Genomic DNA, 19,419 nt, shown 5'->3' on the forward strand with positions numbered 1-19,419 from the left:
CACCGAGAAGGGGTAGTTTGCACAAGGTGGTAACTTTCTCCAAGTTCCCATCTAGCTTTCTTAACCAACTTTTTTTCTCTCCTTTGGGCGGCAGTTGATCTGCTGGACACTTACTTGCCTTAACAAGGTTTGTTAAACACCTAGTATATGCCAGGAGTTATGCCAGGGATTGGGGATGCAGAAATAAAGATGTGTTCGCAGTTCCCAAGTTCACTCAAACCTCTAGGGGGAGCGTGTTGTCAAGTGAACAGATAGTTCTAGACTCTAGACAATGCGACACATTCTTGGGTAGGTTTATGGTTGCACAGAGGAAACTAATGGAATGAATGACCTAAAAGTGGACTGGGATGGGGGTGGCAGGGCTGAGTCTGTGAGGTTGGGCGGGAGGGAACCTAGTCCCAGAGTCTTCTGCAGCCTGGACCAGACTACTTAAGCACTGCTGGGTTTAGACTGTCCTTTAAAATAAGAGCCGCTAGAAGTGAACTTCTCATTCTGTCCGTCCCTAATTCTGTCCTTCTCTAAAAGGAACCTTAATCTCATCTTTAAAATAAGGAGAATTACTGGGTGACCTGAAGGACCCTTTTCAGCTGGAAAGTCTGTAAGTCCATATATTTATTTGAACAGCTTAGTATGGCCAGACGGCATCACTTTTACGACAGTGAAGGGGAAGTAAAAACAAAAGGTATATTTAGAGGCCTGCTCTCTAGTTGTTTTTCCAGCAGATTTTACTAACATGTCTTTGGAAGGGGAAAAAAAAAAGCTGGTAACTAATCTCACTGGTATTAGGTACAACTTAACTGATTCATACATTTTAAGAAGGAAAATGTTGTAAATGGGCATTTACTTATGTTCTGTTTTGAGGATTTTTGTGGTTAATTGCCCTAGTAGTTTTTGTGGTTGACGGACACCACCACGTAAAGCCCATTGACCATCCTTAAAAACTAGGTTTTTGTCTCATAGCTTTGGAATTGTTGAATATGAAAACCTAACTTCAAGGTGTAGGCAGTTTTCAATTTAAAATGTTATTTCTATATAGATTTAAAACAAAAGCACACTTTTCTTGATAACTAACAAAACATTTAACATTCTGATGAAATAAAAGTGATTTTACTTTGTACCTACTCATATGAAACAGTCTTGCCTTTTTTTTTTTTTTTTTTTTTTTTTTGTTGTTGCTGTTGAATTGGAGCCTTACTCTGTCGCCCAGGCTGGAGTGCAGTGGCGAGATCTCACTGCAACCTCCGCCTCCTGGGTTCACGCTATTCTCCTGCCTCAGCCTCCCGAGTAGCTGGGACTGCAGGCGCCCGCTACCATGCCCGGCTAATTTTTTTGTATTAGACGGGGTTTCACCGTGTTAGCCAGGATGGTCTCAATCTCCTGACCTCGTGATCCACCCGCCTCGGCCTCCCAAAGTGCTGGTACTACAGGCGTGAGCCACCGCGCCCGGCCTAAACAGTCCTGCCTTTCATAACTGCCACGTCTCATAGCTCCCTGAGGAATTACAGATTTATCTGTAACATTTATATTCCACTGACATTAAATGGGATTTTAGGTTTGAACTGAATTTGTAACTCTTCCTGTTTTTAATCCAGAGAGATTATACACAATGTATACAATAGGAACTTCAGAAACTAGAATTTGCTGAGCATGGGAAAAAATTCTCAATCCTTATCCTTCTTTGCATCTGTCCTAATAAATACAAAAACTGTGGTTTAACATCTACAGAAAAAAATAAATCTAAAGGAAACAGCACCTGCTAATTCCTCGTTTAATCCTAACTCACTCTTTGTAAACCAAAGTAAATATAAGGTGAGAAGAGGGCATTACAAAAAGGTTGATGCAGATGTATAGATTTAAGGAAGTGATAATGTTCTTGTATTTGGATTCTTTTATAAGTAGTTGGGGAGTATAAATCTTAAATAAATGAAGAGATTGCTCATTGTAAAACAGATGTACATCCCAGAAATTTGTGGAAAGTTGGCTATAATTCACTTCTGCCAAATTTCAATGTACAAAGGGAGGCTCTTCCTGTGAAAGATTGCCTTCTACTGGAATTTGTGGTATCTCTACCTTTTAACATTTTTTTTTCAAGTTGTTAACCAATATGGTGTCAGTCTGCTGATCAAGGTGCAGATATCACTGCACTTAACACTTTTTGTTAGACATCGTTTAGCATCCTTTAGACCTGATCTTTTAACTTTTCATCTTTAAGGAACTGACCAACACTGGATGAATGTGACCATTTCTTAGGAGACTGGAATGTTAAGTTTCTATAAATGAATGAACCAGTTCTCTCTTGTTTGGAGCAATGCTGAAATTCCAAGAGGCAGCTAAGTGTGTGAGTGGATCAACAGCCATTTCCACTTATCCAAAGACCTTGATTGCAAGAAGATACGTGCTTCAACAAAAACTTGGCAGTGGAAGTTTTGGAACTGTCTATCTGGTTTCAGACAAGAAAGCCAAACGAGGAGAGGAATTGTAAGTAAAAATGCTTCATATGAATCTTGAGTAGGCTGCTTTTTGTTTGCAGGTCTTAGCTGATTAGGAACATGGAGCAGGCCAGGTATGGTGGCTCATGCCTGTAATCCCAGCACTGTGGGTGGCCAAGGTTGGCAGATCACTTGAGGCGAGGAGTTCAAGACCAGCCTGGCCAACATGGCAAAACCCTGTCTCTACTAAAAATACAAAAATTAGCCAGGCAGGGTGGTACATGCCTGTGATCTCAGCTACTTGGAGGTTGAGGCACAAGAATTGCTTAAACCCAGGAGGTGGAGGTTGCAGTGAGCCGAGATCATGCCACTGCCCTCCAGCCTGGGCAACAGAGCAAGACTGACAAAAAAAAAAGAACATGGAGTAATGTCCACTTTGCTCTTTATACCAAAGCAAGTATTTCATAAATATAGGTAAGCTCCCTAATTAATCTTTCATATTAGGTTTAAAGGCATTTCAGCAGGTGAATAAACTATCCAAATGACCTAAAGAAGGGAGCTAGAAATGGGATAGATTATGTGAAAATAAGATGTTTGGGCATGCCACAGTCTGAGTGACAATATTGCTTCCACTTAACTTGATTGGAACTTCTTGAATGAGAAAATACGAATTGTTCATAATGACTATTTTTAGAAATGTTACAAAATGCAAATAAACAATTATTCACATTTGAGATGAATAGGGTATACCAAGGAAAGTAACAGTATTAATTTTCTTTGGGCTTTCCATGGGGAGGATTTTCAAATTCCGTAGTCAGAAAGCTGTCAGATTAAACACTTAAACCAAATGGACACTCCTATTTAAAATTAGCTTATGTTAATGACCCCCTTGTCACCTCGTCTCTTTTGATTATGATCGGACCCTATACACTTTCATAGTAGAGAAAAACTCTTAATAACTTCAGACAGTACCTCCCTTACAGATAAACCTCCAGTTTTGGTGTAAATTTTTTTTAATTTGCTGCAGTGGAAAGTAAGTTGGAACTGAAGTTAGGGTAAGAAACTTGCCTATCAGAAACACAGGAGGAACAGAAAGCAGAAGGAAGAATGATCCAAGATAGCAGCCCTTAACCCCAGAAGACCACATTTTCATCCCATAATATACTGTTTTCTTCTGAGGTTTTAAGGCTACTCCAAGTTCTTCCAGCTTTTGCCTATCGGATATTTCAGAGTGGATTTAAAATCAGTGTGATAAACACTTTTCTACATCTTCATAGGTCATAGGAATTGTAAAGGTAAATGTTAGTGATGTTACTGCTTTGTTTTAAAACTCAACCTTTTAAATGGTCTCTGTCCAGAATTTTTAAAAGCTGTAATTATGTAGAATTTATAGTTTTTAGTCAATTTCTACATGAGGGATGATAAAAGAGCTGGCATTTTTCTGATGTCCTTAGAACATGAATTATGATTCCTGCTGAAAAGGATTTTTTCCCTTTAATCCTAGAGGTGCTCTTCTAGCCATTTAGAATAGAATGATAAATTTCTGACAATTATTAGATAACCTTTATGGAAACATTGAGAGTAAGACCTAAACCAGACCCAATACTTCTAAAAACTACACTGTAGGATCATATCCAATTTTGGTTTCTTCAACTAATGAGGAATATGAAAAATTTTAAGATAATTCGCAGGAGGACTAGAAAGTTGATTAAAAGGATGCAAAATAAGATGTATGAAGATCAAACTTGAAACCTTTAGACTTAAGATAATAAGTGAGTGGAGAGAGTGTGTTTGTAGTCAGTGGGGAAGAGAGAGAGAAAGAGAATGAGAGAGAAGAAAGGGGGCTGGGGCTGGTTGGTTGGCAAGTGATTTGTTGGTGATCTTTCTTGTACCTGAACCAATCTTAAAAAAACACATGACTGGAGCTGAAGATGGCAGACATGTTTGTGGAATGAATCCAGTGGTGAGGATAACGGACAAAAATCATTTGGCACCAGAAGGTCTAGTCCAGAATCTCTGGGAAAGGAATCATTCATCATCAGAATCTAAAACATATTGCGTACTGGCCACATGTGGCTTTCAGATGTCTTTTGTTTGGCCTGGGTAGTGTTTCTTTTTAGTAAATTAATCAGTTTTTTTTTTTTTTTTGAGGCGGAGTCTCACTGTGTCTCCCAGGCTGAAGTGCAGTGGCACAATCTTGGCTCACTGCAACCTCCACCTCCCAGGTTCAAGTGATTCTCCCACCTCAGCCTCCCAAGTAGCTGGGATTACAGGCATGCACCACCACACCTGGCTAATTTTTGTATTTTTAGTAGAGACAGGGTTTCACCATGTTGGCCACGCTGGTCTTGAACTCCTGACCTCAGGTGATCCTCTTGCCTTGGCCTCCCAAAGTGCTGAGATTACAGGCGTGAGCCACCGCGCCTGGCCAGTAGTCAGTATTTTTAAATGAGCAGCTCATATAAATTGAGCATTTCATCTTTTCTAGAAAAAAAAAAAAAGATTTGGGAACGTTTGCTAACATCAGTTCCTGTGTAGTCACAATGGACTGCTAAAGCTAGGCAGCAGCTACTCCTTTAGACAAATTCTGTATTCTCCAGTTAGCTCCAGTTAGCCACATTCCTGCCTCTCCTCACTGTCTCTGGCATACAGCTGCATCACACCTTTCCACTACGTGCCGACCTTTGTAGACAATTGCTTTTGGAATTATTTGCTAAAATCAGAAAAAATATGAATGTGACTACTCACAAAATTCTAGAATGCTGTAATAGAAACAGAGCAGTGTGGTGTCATTGTTAACATCCCAGCTTTGGATGTGAGCAAAGAGTAAAGCCAGGCCTGTTCTTAGTGTGAAGTCTACATTCTGTACATTCCTAATCTGAGCTTTGGTTTTCTTATCTTTAAAATGAGTATAATACCTCATAGGATTGTAATAAGAATACGATATCTGCCTATTTATATAAGATTTAGATGTCACATTGCCTTGCTCATAATTATTCCTCAAAAACAGCACAGATTCACCTTAATTATAAACAATCCAAGTTAAAGGAATAATTAAAGGAAGCCTAAGAAAACTTTAGCTAATTACCACCCAATGACTGCAATTGGAAACTTCTAATAAATGGAAGGTTTTTCTGGATTACTTTTAAATGAGAAAAATTTCCCCAATAAACCAATCTGAAACCAGGCATGTAATTTAAAAAACTTATTCAAGATGTGTCTTGAGATTGTAACAATTCTGTTGTCATCTTTTATATCTCTGTGGCTGTCCAAAATAAATTGGTTCTCAGAATGTGAACCTTTTAGCTAAGATATCAATTCATCAGTGATTGTTATGTTTAATGCATGTATGAGGCAGGAAACTAAACTCTTTTTTTTTTTTAGTGTTGATACTGAACCATTAGTTTGTGAGCAAAGCACATTATTAGCACTACTCATTGTCTAAGCAATTTGACTAGATAAGGTTTTAAATTATGCTTTACATACTAGACCACAAACATAGGGAATTGGTTAATGTTAGAGGTGGCTAGAAGATGAATACTTTATACAGATTTCTATAATGGTATGAATGCTATTCCTTCAACACATCAGAATAGATATGACTTCCCTTTTTGTTTTGCAGATACACCCTTAACTTTTTGAGCTCATAAGGAAGGTATCAGACTATCCCTTGGTATCAGTGTTAAAGGAATGACAATGAGTTTGTAGGACTTATGACTAGTTCCTATGAAATACAGATTCATTATATACATTTCTAGATTTAATCAAAGAACTTGACAAAATGGAACAGCTGTATGTACATAGTACTTAACTTTTCCATCAAAGTATTGCAATTTATCATTATGCCACTTGGGGGCATCACTCTACCATTGACATTTTGCATACAGGGTGACCTTTAATTACAATGTAAATAACATATTCCTTTACATTTTTATTGACTTTCTGAATTAGCTGTGAGATTAAAATAAAACCTACAGTACAGACATTACACTTGCTTGATGCATGTTTGGAGAGTTTTCTTCCTGGCATAAATATTGGGCATCCCTTTTTTCATTATCACAGTAGAATAAAATTAAACTGTTAAAATGTATAGTGAATGAGATAGAGGTTTTTCCTTTATTATGCATCATGAAATTCATAAAACAATATTTGAGAATATTTTCTTTAATAATTATAGACACTCTAGTCTAATTATGTTGTCATAGTCCTAAAAAGATTGTGTTAGTTCTTATTCATTTTATTTTATAGTATTGTTGAATTGTCAAAGTATCTTTTCAAAAAATCAAACCCAAAAGATTTGATCAGCCCAGAAATTACTTTGGCCCTTAACATTAGCATAGTGCATGTAATTTAATAGAAAAGAGATATTAAGGAAATAGGTTTACCCTAAAATACATGATTAAACTTGTAATTAATCATGGCCACAGCTACAGTGAATTTCAACATTCATCTTATCAGCATAGAATGTTGGTTATAATGATTTTTTAAAAATTTGTCACATTTAAGGTACAGTGATCTTACTATGCAGAGTTGATTTTATGCTGTAGTCTGTTTTATTTAGTCTGTCAACTATGAAGTATTTCATACAATTTAAATTTTTTTTTTTTTGAGTCGGAGTCTCGATCTGTCACCCAGGCTGGAGTGCAGTGGCGCAATCTTGGCTCACTGCAAGCTCCGCCTCCCGGCTTCACGCCATTCTCCTGCCTCAGCCTCCCGAGTAGCTGGGACTACAGGTGCCCGCCACCACGCCCGGCTAATTTTTTGTATTTTTAGTAGAGACGGGGTTTCACCGTGGTCTCGATCTCCTGACCTCGTGATCCACTTGCCTGGGCCTCCCAAAGTGCTGGGATTACAGGCGTGAGCCACCGCACCCGGCCACAATTTAAATATTAGACCTTTGCTTTGGACTCAGCACGAGAGAGGAAACTGAAGCAGTAGGAGATAAGGCCTAGCCTTCAGGTGCTTCCAGTCCGGAAGACTATATCAACACACATAAAACAACTAGTATACAGTACAAGACAGTGCTTAAGTATCTGTGTGGCAGATTGCACTCGGAGTTGTTGGAGTAGCTACTGCCTAACTCCCTTCCAGCTCAATATTATCTTACTTGTTTCTGTGTACTATCTAACTTATGTGTATTTTCCGCTTGGTCCTATCCGAGTGCATATCCAAATATTTTACCCCTTAACTGTGATTGTACACCTTGGTCTTTGTTTAAATATGGGAAAAATGGTAACAAGGAAATGCTTTATCTCTACAGAAGGCATTTTTTTCCCCTCTATCTCATATGTCTGCCTGAGATAAGGATCAGGAGTTAAATAGTAAAAGGCCTACAAGTCCTTAAAGAAATGGCCCTGAAGTCCAGGCTCTTGCCTCCTCAGAGAGCTCTTGGGTCTACATTAAAGTAGATTTTTAAAAGTCCTAGCAAGCTGATTTTCCACCCAGTTATGGAAACAAAATGGAAGATAGGGGGCCAAGAGTTGATGCTAGAATGAGTCATACTGACAACAGAGGGGAGTGGTCTTAGACCATAAGAGTAAGGGAGGTAGAAAGTAAGAAAAAGATAATTTAAAAACCCCAAAAGCCAAAAAAGTCTTGGTCCATTGTTGTAAAGCTCTCCATACTCCAGTTTCTACTTATAGAAATCTCAGACGTCCAGCCCTGTTCCAAAGTACTGTATTGAGACAGAATCACTAACTGGCATGGAGTCAAAAGGGCTCAGGGGTTCAGCCACCACCCTGGGGTCCAGGCCTCAGCTTTTCATATTCATACACCCAGAGATGGTCAGTCTTGGAGAGGAGCTTATATTAACTAAATCAAGACAAGATAGATCTATAAACCATGATCCCACTTCTTAATTTGGTTCCTAGGATGAACAGTACCTCCTCCTTTTGTGCACCCTCCCACCATTTTCTGGTAGAAGTTCTGGAGAAGCTGTATATCTAATGAGAAGTGAAAATATAACCAAAATAAGCAGGTGGAATAATTGGGCAATTACTCGCTTAAACCAGGTAAAAGGTCTCTTCTAAGAACTTGACAAAATGGAACAGCTGTATGTACATTCTAAGTGGCTATTGTTGTGGGAGCCCTAAGACCCAGTGTTTATCTACTAAATAGCTCTGGATGCACCCCCATACAATTATTCATAGGGTACCTCCTTTCCCAATATTGAAAGTAATGTGTATACATTTTACAAAAAGTTCAGATGTGCATAAAGAAGCAGTAAAATAATCTATAATCCTGCCATCCAACCTGTGGTCTTTTCTGTATGCACTGACAAATATTAAGTCTTTTAACGAAACATGGCATTGGTCCTAGTCATTGCCTCTGAGAGGAGATAGGAAGAGAAGGAGACTTCACTTTTCACTGAACCCTTTCTGTGCATTTGGAATTTTGTATCATGTGCAAGACTGAAACAAAACAAAACCTATAAAATAAAGTGAAAAAACCCACATATTCATTCAACAAATACTGGTCACCATTTACTGGTCATCTGGAGCTTGAGTCTGGTACAGTGATTCTTAACCTTGGCCAAACAGTGGAATCACAATATTTAAAAAGTACAGATGCTTGAGTCATACTCCAGTGAATTCTGTTTGGTCTGGGGTATGGCCAAGGATTTTTGAGAACTTCCAGGTGATTCATATGTGTCACTAGACTTGAAATATCTCAACTGGAGATAAAAACTCTGCTTACATAATCATAAATAATTTTAGCTGCAATAACTTGTGAAAGAAAAATCTTGGTTCTTGTGAGGTACAATAAACTCATCTTTGCTTGCAGGATGGAAGGTTGGGTGAGGCAAGGCTTCTCTGAGAACTGTGAGCTGAAATCTGAACAATTATTAAGAAGTAGCCAGTGGTTTTCACAATCTGTTGAGCATCAGAGTTGTCTGGAGAGCTTATTAAAACAGATTGCTGGGCTCCGCCCTACCCCAGAGGTTTCTGATTTAGCAGGTCTGGTGGGAGGGGCCTGACAATTTGCATTTCTAACAGCTGTTACTACATCTTAGAGGACTGCATTTTGAGGATCCTTGTACTAGGCAAAGGGATGGGAGAAGGGTTGCATTCAGTGTGAATGGCACTAAAATGGAATAGAGTTCAGTGTGTATACAATCTCACATGCTTTTTTAAAGCAGGAAAATATAAGCATTTTCCCATGTTAGTAAATACTCTTTAAAAGCATCATTTTTGACACCTGCATAATAGTCTATGGCTTTCTTGTCATTTAACGGCCACTTGTTGGATATCTAAATTCTAGTACCTTCTTTGAAGTAGAAGACTGTTGTGCCTTTTAGCGTCTTCAGCGATTTGATGTGATGACTGGTTCAGCATTTTCTTCCTGTCAGTAGCATAACTGAAAAACTAAGGAATGCAAGCTTTGGTCACTGAGAAATGACAGGCATTCTGTGTCATTCAATGGAAGCATTTTTTGGGTCAGTTGTGAGTTATAGCTACATTTGCACTGTAGTAATTAGATAAAAAGAACTTCATCCATTTTTTTTTTTTTTTTGAGACGGAGTCTTGCTCTGTTGCCAGGCTGGAGTACAGTGGTGTGATCTCAGCTCACTGCAGCCTCCATCTCCCGGTTTCAAGCAATTCTCCTACCTCAGCCTCCCGCATAGCTGGGATTACAGGCACCCACCACCACGCCCAGCTAATTTTTGTATATTTAGTAGAGACAAGGTTTCACCATCTTGGCCAGGCTAGTCTCAAACTCTTAACCTCGTGGTCCACCTGCCTTGGCCTCCCAAAGTGCTGGGATTACAGGCATGAGCTACCATGCCCAGCATGAATAATTCTTACTAAAATGTGTGGGTTTTTGTAATATTAAAAATACACTTTCAATAATTCAGATTGTGACTGTAATTTCTGCCATTTAATAGCTGATCGCCTTTAGCAAAGCTAATGTTTATATATAGAACCTACTAATACCTATTTATGGATATTTCTGTCTGATTTATTTAATCATTTTAACATATCTTTACTTGCAATTTTGAGTCATTTTAAACAAAACATCAATAGATTTAATGAGTCCAACTTTGAACTCAATCTATGTATTCTTATTAAAGCTACTATTTCTATATTATGTCTAGGAGTTCTCTCCAGTGGTTATCTGTGATGGGATAGTGGGTTTATTGAGTGGGACGAGTTAATTTAATAGGATTCGGTGGTTTACGCCTTGGAGAGTTATGAAAACAATTTGGAAGAAACTAATGATTTCTTTCTATTTTGCCTTGCTAGACCTCAAAACACAGTTTCTTTCAGTTTCTCACAGTTAAAAAAAAAATCTTCCTGCTTATCTTTTAAGAGAAAGCATAACATGAAAGCATATTAAAATATTAAAAATTTTAATACTAAAATTAATATTAAAAACAGTTCAGATTCTTGGAATCTTCTGCTTAGGTTCCTCTAGGTAAATATAGAAAGAGTACATTTGAACTTGGACTTCACTTTGGGCTTTGTCAGTTCTCTGCACACAATAAGGTCAAGCCTCTGAGCTTCTGGCCATCTTATATTTAAAGTTTGGGAGATGGAATGGATAAGGAGAGAGGAAAATGCAAGGGCACATAGTTACTTTGATTAGTTTCAATCATGGTAATGAAGTCAATATTCTGAGATAAATGACTTTCCTAAGGCCGCTTTGCTGCATGTGTTAGCATGAAAGAATCCATGTGCTTTCTATCTGGTTTTTAATAATTACAGATCAGAAATGACTAATAAAATATTAGAATGAGTAGGCTGCAGGGAAACCCTCAGTTTCTTTTTGGCTTAGGCAGGGGGCCAAAAAAGCCTCCTTTTAAGACTGAATTGCCAAGAAACATTTAGGAAGAAGACAACAGTTAGGAAGAAGGCAACAATACTCAAAAATTCTTCTTAAAAAGAATTCTTTTTTCTTACATTACTGTTGTTTGAAAGAAAACAAAAGTGATGTATTTAAAATATTACAGGCGTATTAGTGTCAGCAGTAAAAGTATATTCAAATTACAATCGTATACTTGTTAGATTTTCAGACTTATTTAAGTTTATCATTCCACTCTGTTCTTTCAATGTGTTGTTCTGGTGGATTTGTGAGTAGGGAAGCTAATGGTTTGGCTAACACTGAATGACATCCCATGAAATATGGAATAGCATTCTTCATTTAAATGTATGAGATAGGGGAATATCTAAGCTATTCTAGTAAATAATAGTAATAATAAATGTAATTGGATATGCTGATCCCTTTACATTGTCATTGTTGACTTCCTAAAATTTTTAAAGTGCAAGATTTTTCTGTTAAGCCTATTAAGTTATTGTATCTCATTTATTCAATAAATAAAGTATTTTAGGATGAGTGCAAAAAATGCAAGAACAAAATTTGATGGGTGTAGTCTACTTTGTGGGTTTTTTTTCCTTCCCCTAAAAGGGCTTTTTTCATCGAGATGTATTATAATAAAAAGTGAGCTGATTTTTAATAGAGTCCAGAGGAACCTCAATAACCAAATCCAGAGTTCTTAATGGTTGATGAATATTAGAATATTCAGTCAGCTAACTTTAATTTCCTGACCCCAAAACAAGCACAACACCCTCAAGTATAATCTGTAACTAGCCCTTCTTGCTGTTGTTTCTACACAAGCAGTCTTTTTGGGAGAATATTTCCTCCAACAACTTTTGGTGCATCCGGCAGCCCAGCTCTCTTCCTGGCAGACAGCAGGCAGTTCCCTTTTACCATCGCTTACTTTAACTGGATCAGTTGAGGGAGGCATCTGTTTTACTCAGTCCTTTCCTTCTAAACCGATCTGGTTCCTTCTTGATGCATGAATGTCTCTCAAGAGTAATATAGGCAATTTTGGCCAGCACCCAATTTTATACGTATTTTGAACTGAAAATTTTAGTTGTGATATCATCCACCCTTAAGTAACTTGAAATGAGATATGTATATGACTTAAATTTAAAAGAAATGAGAAGGGGGAAAATTCTCAAGTTAAAATTAGTTTCTGGATCAATTTATTACTCTTCAACTGATTTTCTTGGGGAAAAAAGTTTAGTTGCCGTAACATCCATGTTTAAATAGTGCACTTTGAGTGATGTGCATGACTTACAAGTCAACATGAGAGAAAAACAACCCTCATGTTAGTAATAGTTTCTTGGTCAGTTATTCCTAAGCTTGGTTTTTGGAAAGAGTAATTTGTAAATTTAATTAAGAGTAATTTGTACATCTATGTGGGAAATAAACATTGTTGGCACCAGAGTTCTAAAAGTAGTTTACTCCACTAATTGTGCATTGTATAAATAACGTTATGTAGTATCAAAAATAAGCAGTTAATATTGTGTGACCTTTATTGCTTTAAAATACTGTGAAATTGAATTTCCATTCCGTAGTTTAACGAGAACACTTTTTATTTCTCAGATACTCTTATAAGCCCTAGTCCCTGCTACTCATGAATAAATAATTATGAACCTTTGACATGCTATAGAACATACTTATTAGTACAGTAGTGCTGTATTTATTTGGGTAGTTATATGAAAAAAAAAACGCCCAAAGTTTTAGTTATTAAGAAAGCAAACACTATGCGTGATGAAACGTGTGGGGGTGATGGATATGCTCATTATCATGATTGTAGAGATGGTGTCATGTTTCATGGGTATATACATATATCAAAATTTGGCAAATTATACACTTAAAATATGTGCAGTGTATTATGTCGATTGTACCTTAACAATTGTGTTTAGAAAAAGCAAAAACCCTGTACCATGATATATGAAAACCCTTAAGATTGTTAAACTGGCTGAATTTGCAGTTACTAATGATAATCATTATGAAACTTGATACTTTCAGCTGAGTGTTGCTTTTTAATCTTGGGTTCATACCAGCCAATTTTATTGTTTTTAGCTCAGAGAAAAATCATAGGCTTTGTTTTTGGTACCTTTATTGGGCAAGTGAAGAAGGAAGATCAAAATGTAGTTGATAATATTGTCCTACATACTAGGTTTCCAACTTTTTAACAGTGGAAAATTTGGAACATTGAATTTCTGATTAGAATGTGTTTGGGTGTCAATTTTCTCAGTCTCTCCCACATGCAGCAGTCACTTAGCATTTTAATTAAAGTTTGGTTGATGTTTCCACTTCCCTATTAGTTTGAATTTTGAGAAACCCTTTAAAACCTAATCACTTAGCTATGGCTGCTTTCCTTCAGGGGAGATTCAAGGAAGATTTGTGGCCCAACAGCCCTTCATTTCCTCTCTTCTTTCTTTTCTTATGTCTTTCATCTCATAAGCCTCATACAAATGCATACACTGTGAGTTTGGGGATAATATTGGCCAATCCACTTTTTGCAATATTGGATTTGCTATTTGGTGATCAGCTGCTTTTAATTTATATTGCTATTTCAAAGACATTTTGGTGCAAAGATTATTGAGCTCTAATGAGTAGTTTCTATTATTTTTAGAATTGCTTTAGTAATCAAAATTACAGGAAGGATTAATGACAGATGTGAGTTGCAAGGCAGTTTAACATTACTTAAAAAATGAAACATTTGGGTGTTCCATATGAATTGGACCTGACACATATCTGAAATTGCATTTTAAGTAAGCTTTAAAGCAGTTGACTATTGAACTTGCAGGGAGTAATACATATTCAAAAGGTTTTGAAAACTGACAACAGTAGATAATTTCCCACAGATAAAGCTTATTTTGGCATTATTTTGCTAGCTCACATAACCATAAAAACTCTGTGTGCGTGTGTATGTGTATACATACATAAATATATACTCACGTATATATATTTGTGTGTGTGTGTGTGTTTAAGGTGTGTATTTGTGTATGCATTTTTTAATTGGACAGTTTTTTAGTTCAATGCTAGTTTCAGCAGCAAAAGTTGTGTTCAGCTGGTAATAATATCCCGTTCTGATGGATGAAGAGGCAAGGGCTCAATATTTCATAACTATACTTGGACAGGAACTCAGTATTGAGTACTTGGAAGTACTCAGTGGAGACTTCTACTTTATAAAAATTCAAAAGGCGATTCCAGGGCAAGATGGCCGAATAAGAACAGCTCTGGTCTGCAGCTCCCAGCGAGATCAGTGCAGAAGGTGGGTGATTTCTGCATTTCCAACTGAGGTACCTGGTTCATCTCACTGGGACTGGTTAGACGTGGGTACAGCCCACGGAGGGTGAGCAGAAGGAGGGTGGGGCATCGCCTCACCCCGGAAGTGCAAGGGGTTGGGGAGTTCCCTCCCCTAGCAAAGGGAAGCTGTGAGGGACTGTGCCATGAGGAACAGTGCATTCCAGCTCAGCCTCTATACCTTTCCCACAGTCTTCACAGACCAGGAGATTCCGTCAGGGGCCTACACCACAAGCGCCCTGGGTTTCAAGCACAAAACTGGGCAGCCGTTTGGGCAGACACCCAGCTAACTGCAGGTTTTTTTTTTTTTTTTTTTTTTTTTTTCCCTGTATCCCAGTGGTGCCTGGAATGCCAGCGAGACAGAACTGTTCACTCCCCTGGAAAGGGGGCTGAAGCCAGGGAGCCAAGAGGTCTTGCTCAGCGGATCCCACCCCCATGGAACCCAGCAAGCTAAGATCCACTGGCTTGAAATTCTCACAGCCAGCATGGCAGTCTGAGGTCGACCTGGGATGCTGTTGCTTGGTGGCGGGAGGGGTGTTCACCATTACTGAGGCTTGAGTAGGTGGTTTTCCCTTCACAGTATAAACAAAGCTGCCAGGAAGTTCGAACTGGGTGGAGCCTACTGCAGTGCCACAAAGCTGCTGTAGCCAGACTGTCTCTCTAGATTCCTCCTCTCTGGGTAGGGCATCTCTGAAAGAAAGGCAGCAGCCTCAGTTAGGGGCTTGTAGATAAAACTCCCATCTCCCTGGGACAGAGCACCTGGGGGAAGGGGCGGCTGTGAGTGCAGCTTCAGCAGACTTAAACGTTCCTGCCTGCTGACTCTGAAGAGAGCAGCAGATTTCCCGGCACAGCGCTCGAGCTCTGCTGAGGGACAGACTGCCTCCACAAGTGGGTCCCTGACCCCCGTGCCTCCTGACGGGGAGACACCTTCCAGCAGGGGTTGACAGATACCTCATACGGGAGAGCTCTGGCTGGCATCTGGCAGGTGCCACTCTGGGATGAGGCTTCCAGAGGAAGGAACAGGCAGCAATCTTTGCTGTTCTGCAGCCTCTGCTGGTGATACCCAGGCAAACGGGGTTTGGAGTGGACCCCCAGAAAATACCAGCAGACCTGCAGAAGAGGGGCCTGACTGTTAGAAGGAAAACTAACAAACAGAAAGCAATAGCATCAACATCAACAAAAAGGATGACCACGCAAAAACTTCATCCAAAGGTCACCAACAGCAAAGACCAAAGGTAGGTAAATCCATGAAGATGAGGAAAAACCAGTGCAAAAAGGCTGAAAATTCCAAAAACCAGAATGCCACTTCTCCTCCAAAGGATCACAACTCCTCGCCAGCAAGAGAACAAAACTGGATGGAGAATGAGTTTGACAAATTGACAGAAGTATGCTTCAGAAGGTGGATAATAACGAACTCCTCCGAGCTAAAGGAGCATGTTCTAACCCAATGCAAAGAAGTTAGGAACCTTGATAAAAATTAGAGGAGTTGCTAACTAGAATAACCGGTTTAGATTAGAACACAAATGATGTGATGGAGCTGAAAAACAGCACAAGAACTTCATGAAGGAAGCATACACAAGTATCAATAGTCAAATCAATCAAGTGGAAGAAAGTATATCAGTGATTGAAGATCAACTTAATGAAATCAAGTGTGAAGACAAGATTAGAGAAAAAAGAATGAAAAGTAATGAACAAAGCCTCCAAGAAATATGGGACTATGTGAAAAGACCAAATCTACATTTGATTGGTGTACCTGTAAGGGACGGGGAGAATGGAACCAAGTTGGAAAACACTCATCAGGATATTATCCGGGAGAACTTCCCCAACCTAGCAAGACAGGCCAACATTCAAATTCAGGAAATACAGAGAACACCGCAAAGATACTCCTCAAGAAGACCAACCCCAAGACACATAATCGTCAGATTCACCAAGGTTGAAATGAAGGAAAAAATGTGAAGGGCAACCAGAGAGAAAGGTTGGTTTACCCACAAAGGGAAGCCTATCAGACTAACAACAGACCTCTCTGCAGAAACCCTACATGCCAGAAGAGAGTGGGGGCCAATATTCAACATTCTTAAAGAAAAGAATTTTCAACCCAGAATTCCATATCCAGCCAAACTAAGCTTCATAAACGAAGGAGAAATGAAACCTTTTACAGACAAGCAAATACTGAGGATTTTGCCTTACAAGAGGTCCTGAAGGAAGCACTAAATATGGAAAGGAGAAACTGGTACCAGCCACTGCAAAAACAAACCAAAATGTAAAGACCATCAACACTATGAAGAAACTGCATCAACAAATGGACAAAATAACCAGCTAGCATCATAATGATAGGATCAAATTCACACATAACAATATTAACCTCAAATGTAAACGGGCTAAATGCCCCAATTAAAAGGCACAGACTGGCAAATTGGATAGAGTCAAGACCCATTGGTGTGCTGTGTTCAGGAGACCCATCTCACGTGCAAAGACAAACATAGGCTCAAAACAAAGGATGGAGGACTATTTACCAAGCAAATGGAAAGCCAAAAAAAAAGTGTGGGGGGGTTGCAATCCTAGTCTCTAGTCTCTGATAAAACAGACTTTAAACCAACAAAGATTAGAAAAGACAAAGAGGGGCATTACATAATGTAAAGGGATCAATGCAATGAGAAGAGCTAACTATCCTAGGTATGTATGCACCCAATACAGGAGCACCCAGATTTATAAAGCAAGTTCTTAGAGACCTACCAAGGGACTTAGACTCCCACACAATAATTGTGGGAGACTTTGATGCCCCACTGTCAGTATTAGACAGATCAATGAGACAGAAATTAACAGGGATATTCAGGACTTGAACTCAGCTCTGGACCAAGCAGACCTGGTAGACATCTACAGAACTCTTCACCCCAAATCAACAGAATATACATTTTTCTCAGCACCGCATAGCACTTATTCTAAAATCGACCACATAATTGGAAGTAAAACACTCCTCAGCAAATGCAAAAGAACAGAAATCATAACAAACCCTCTCTCAGACCGCAGTGCAATCAAATTAGAACTCAGGATTAAGAAACTCACTCAAAACTGCCCAATTACGTGGAAACTGAACAACCTGCTCCTGAATGACTACTGGGTAAATAAGAAAATTAAGGCAGAAATAAGTTCTTTGAAATGAAGGAGAACAAAGACACAGCATACCAGAATCTCTGGGACACAGCTAGGGCAGTGTTTAGAGGGAAATTTATAGCACTAAATGCCCACAGGAGAAAATGGGAAAGATCTAAAATCAACAATTGTCTGTTTGTGCCCTTTTAGACTTTTTGATGTGAGCAGGAAAGACCTAAAATCGACAATTGTCTATTTGTGCCCTTTTAGACTTTTTGATGTGGGCATTTAAGACTATGAATTTTCCTGTTACCACTGCCTTTGTGGTATCCCAGAGGTTTTGATAGGTTTTGTCACTATTATACTTCAAATAATTTTTAAATTTCCATCTTGATTTTATTGTTCACCCAACACTCATTCAGGAGCAGGTTATTTAATTTCAATGTATTTCCATGGTTTTGAGAGTTCCTTTTGGAGTGGATTTTCAGTTTTATTCCACTTTGATCTGAGAGAATACTTGATATAATTTCAATTTTCTTCAATTTGTTGAGACCTGTTTTATGGCTTATCATATGGTCTGTCTTGGAGAATGAATGTTACACGTGCTGATGCATAGAATGTATATTCTATAGTTGCTGGTTAGTATGCCCTGTGGCTTTATTAACTTTTTATCTTGCTGACCTGTCTATTGCTGTCAGTGGAGTGTTGAAGTCCCCCACTATTATTGTGTTGCTGTCTATCTCATTTCTTAGGTCTAGTAGTAATTGTTTTGTAAATTTGGGAGCTCCAGTGTTGGGTGCATGTATGTTAGGATTGTGATATTTTCCTTTTGGACAAGTTTTTTTTATCATTGTATAATGTCCCTCTTTGTCCTTTTTAACTGCTGTTGTTTTAAAGTTTGTTTTGTCTGATATAAGAATAGCTACTCCTCCTTGCTTTTGGTGCCCATTTGCATGGAATATCTTTTTCCACCCCTTTACCTTAAGTTTACATGAGTCCTTATGTATTAGGTGAGTCTCCTGAGAACAGCAGATGGTTGGTTGGTGAATTCCTTTTCATTCTGCCATTCTATGTCTTTTAAGTGGAGCATTTATGTTATTTACATTCAACATTAGTATTGAGATACATGCTATTCTATTCCTTATGCGGTTTGTTGCCTGAATACTTTTTTATTTTTTCATTGTTTTTGTTTTATCGGTCCTGTGAGATTTATGCTTTAAGGAGGTTCTATTTTGGTATATTGCGAAAATGTGTTTTCAAGATATAGAACTCCTTTTAGCAGTTCTTACAGTGCTGGCTTGGTAGTGGTGAATTCTCTCAGTATTTGTTTGTCTGAAAAAGACTGTATCTTTTTTTCACTTATGAAGCTTAGTTTCACTGAATACAAAATTCCTGGCTGATAATTATTTTCTTTTAGGAGGCTAAAGATAGGGTCCCAGTCCCTTCTAGTAGGGTGTCTGCTGAGAATTCTGCTGTTAATATGATAGGTTTTCGTTTACAGGTTACTTGATGCTTTTGCCTCACAGCTCTTTTTTTCCCCTTAATCAGAATATGTATCTGGTTTCCAATAAAGTGATTCTTTTTTTTTTCTTAATTATACTTTAAGTTCTAGGGTACATGTGCACAACGTGCAGGTTTGTTACTTAAGTATACATTTGCCATGTTGGTTTGCTGCACCCATCAACTCGTCATTTACATTAGGTATTTCTCACAGCTCTTAAGATAGTTTCATTCATCTTGACTTGAGACAACCTGATGAGTGTGTGCCTAGGCGATGATCTTTTTGCAATGAATTACC

General features: G+C 38.5%; 1 protein-coding gene across 34 annotated transcripts in view; it reads left to right on the forward strand.

The window, feature by feature from the left end:
- Window positions 1-19,419, forward strand: part of NEK11 (NIMA related kinase 11) — a 323,672-nt gene that overhangs the window by 952 nt on the left and 303,301 nt on the right. For 19 of the 34 annotated variants that reach the window (XM_063704183.1, XM_063704186.1, XM_063704189.1 and 16 more), the window contains exon 2: window positions 2,213-2,478. In XM_063704183.1, coding sequence (XP_063560253.1) covers window positions 2,309-2,478 — 170 coding nt within the window. In that variant the 5' untranslated portion in view covers window positions 2,213-2,308. Of the gene's footprint in view, window positions 1-525; window positions 599-2,212; window positions 2,479-8,299; window positions 8,441-19,419 lie in introns of those variants that run through there. The other 15 variants (XM_063704180.1, XM_063704182.1, XM_063704190.1 and 12 more) reach the window with 3 other exon arrangements.

This window comes from Gorilla gorilla, chromosome 2, assembly GCF_029281585.2.
Source record: "Gorilla gorilla gorilla isolate KB3781 chromosome 2, NHGRI_mGorGor1-v2.1_pri, whole genome shotgun sequence".
Lineage (NCBI taxonomy): Eukaryota > Metazoa > Chordata > Mammalia > Primates > Hominidae > Gorilla > Gorilla gorilla.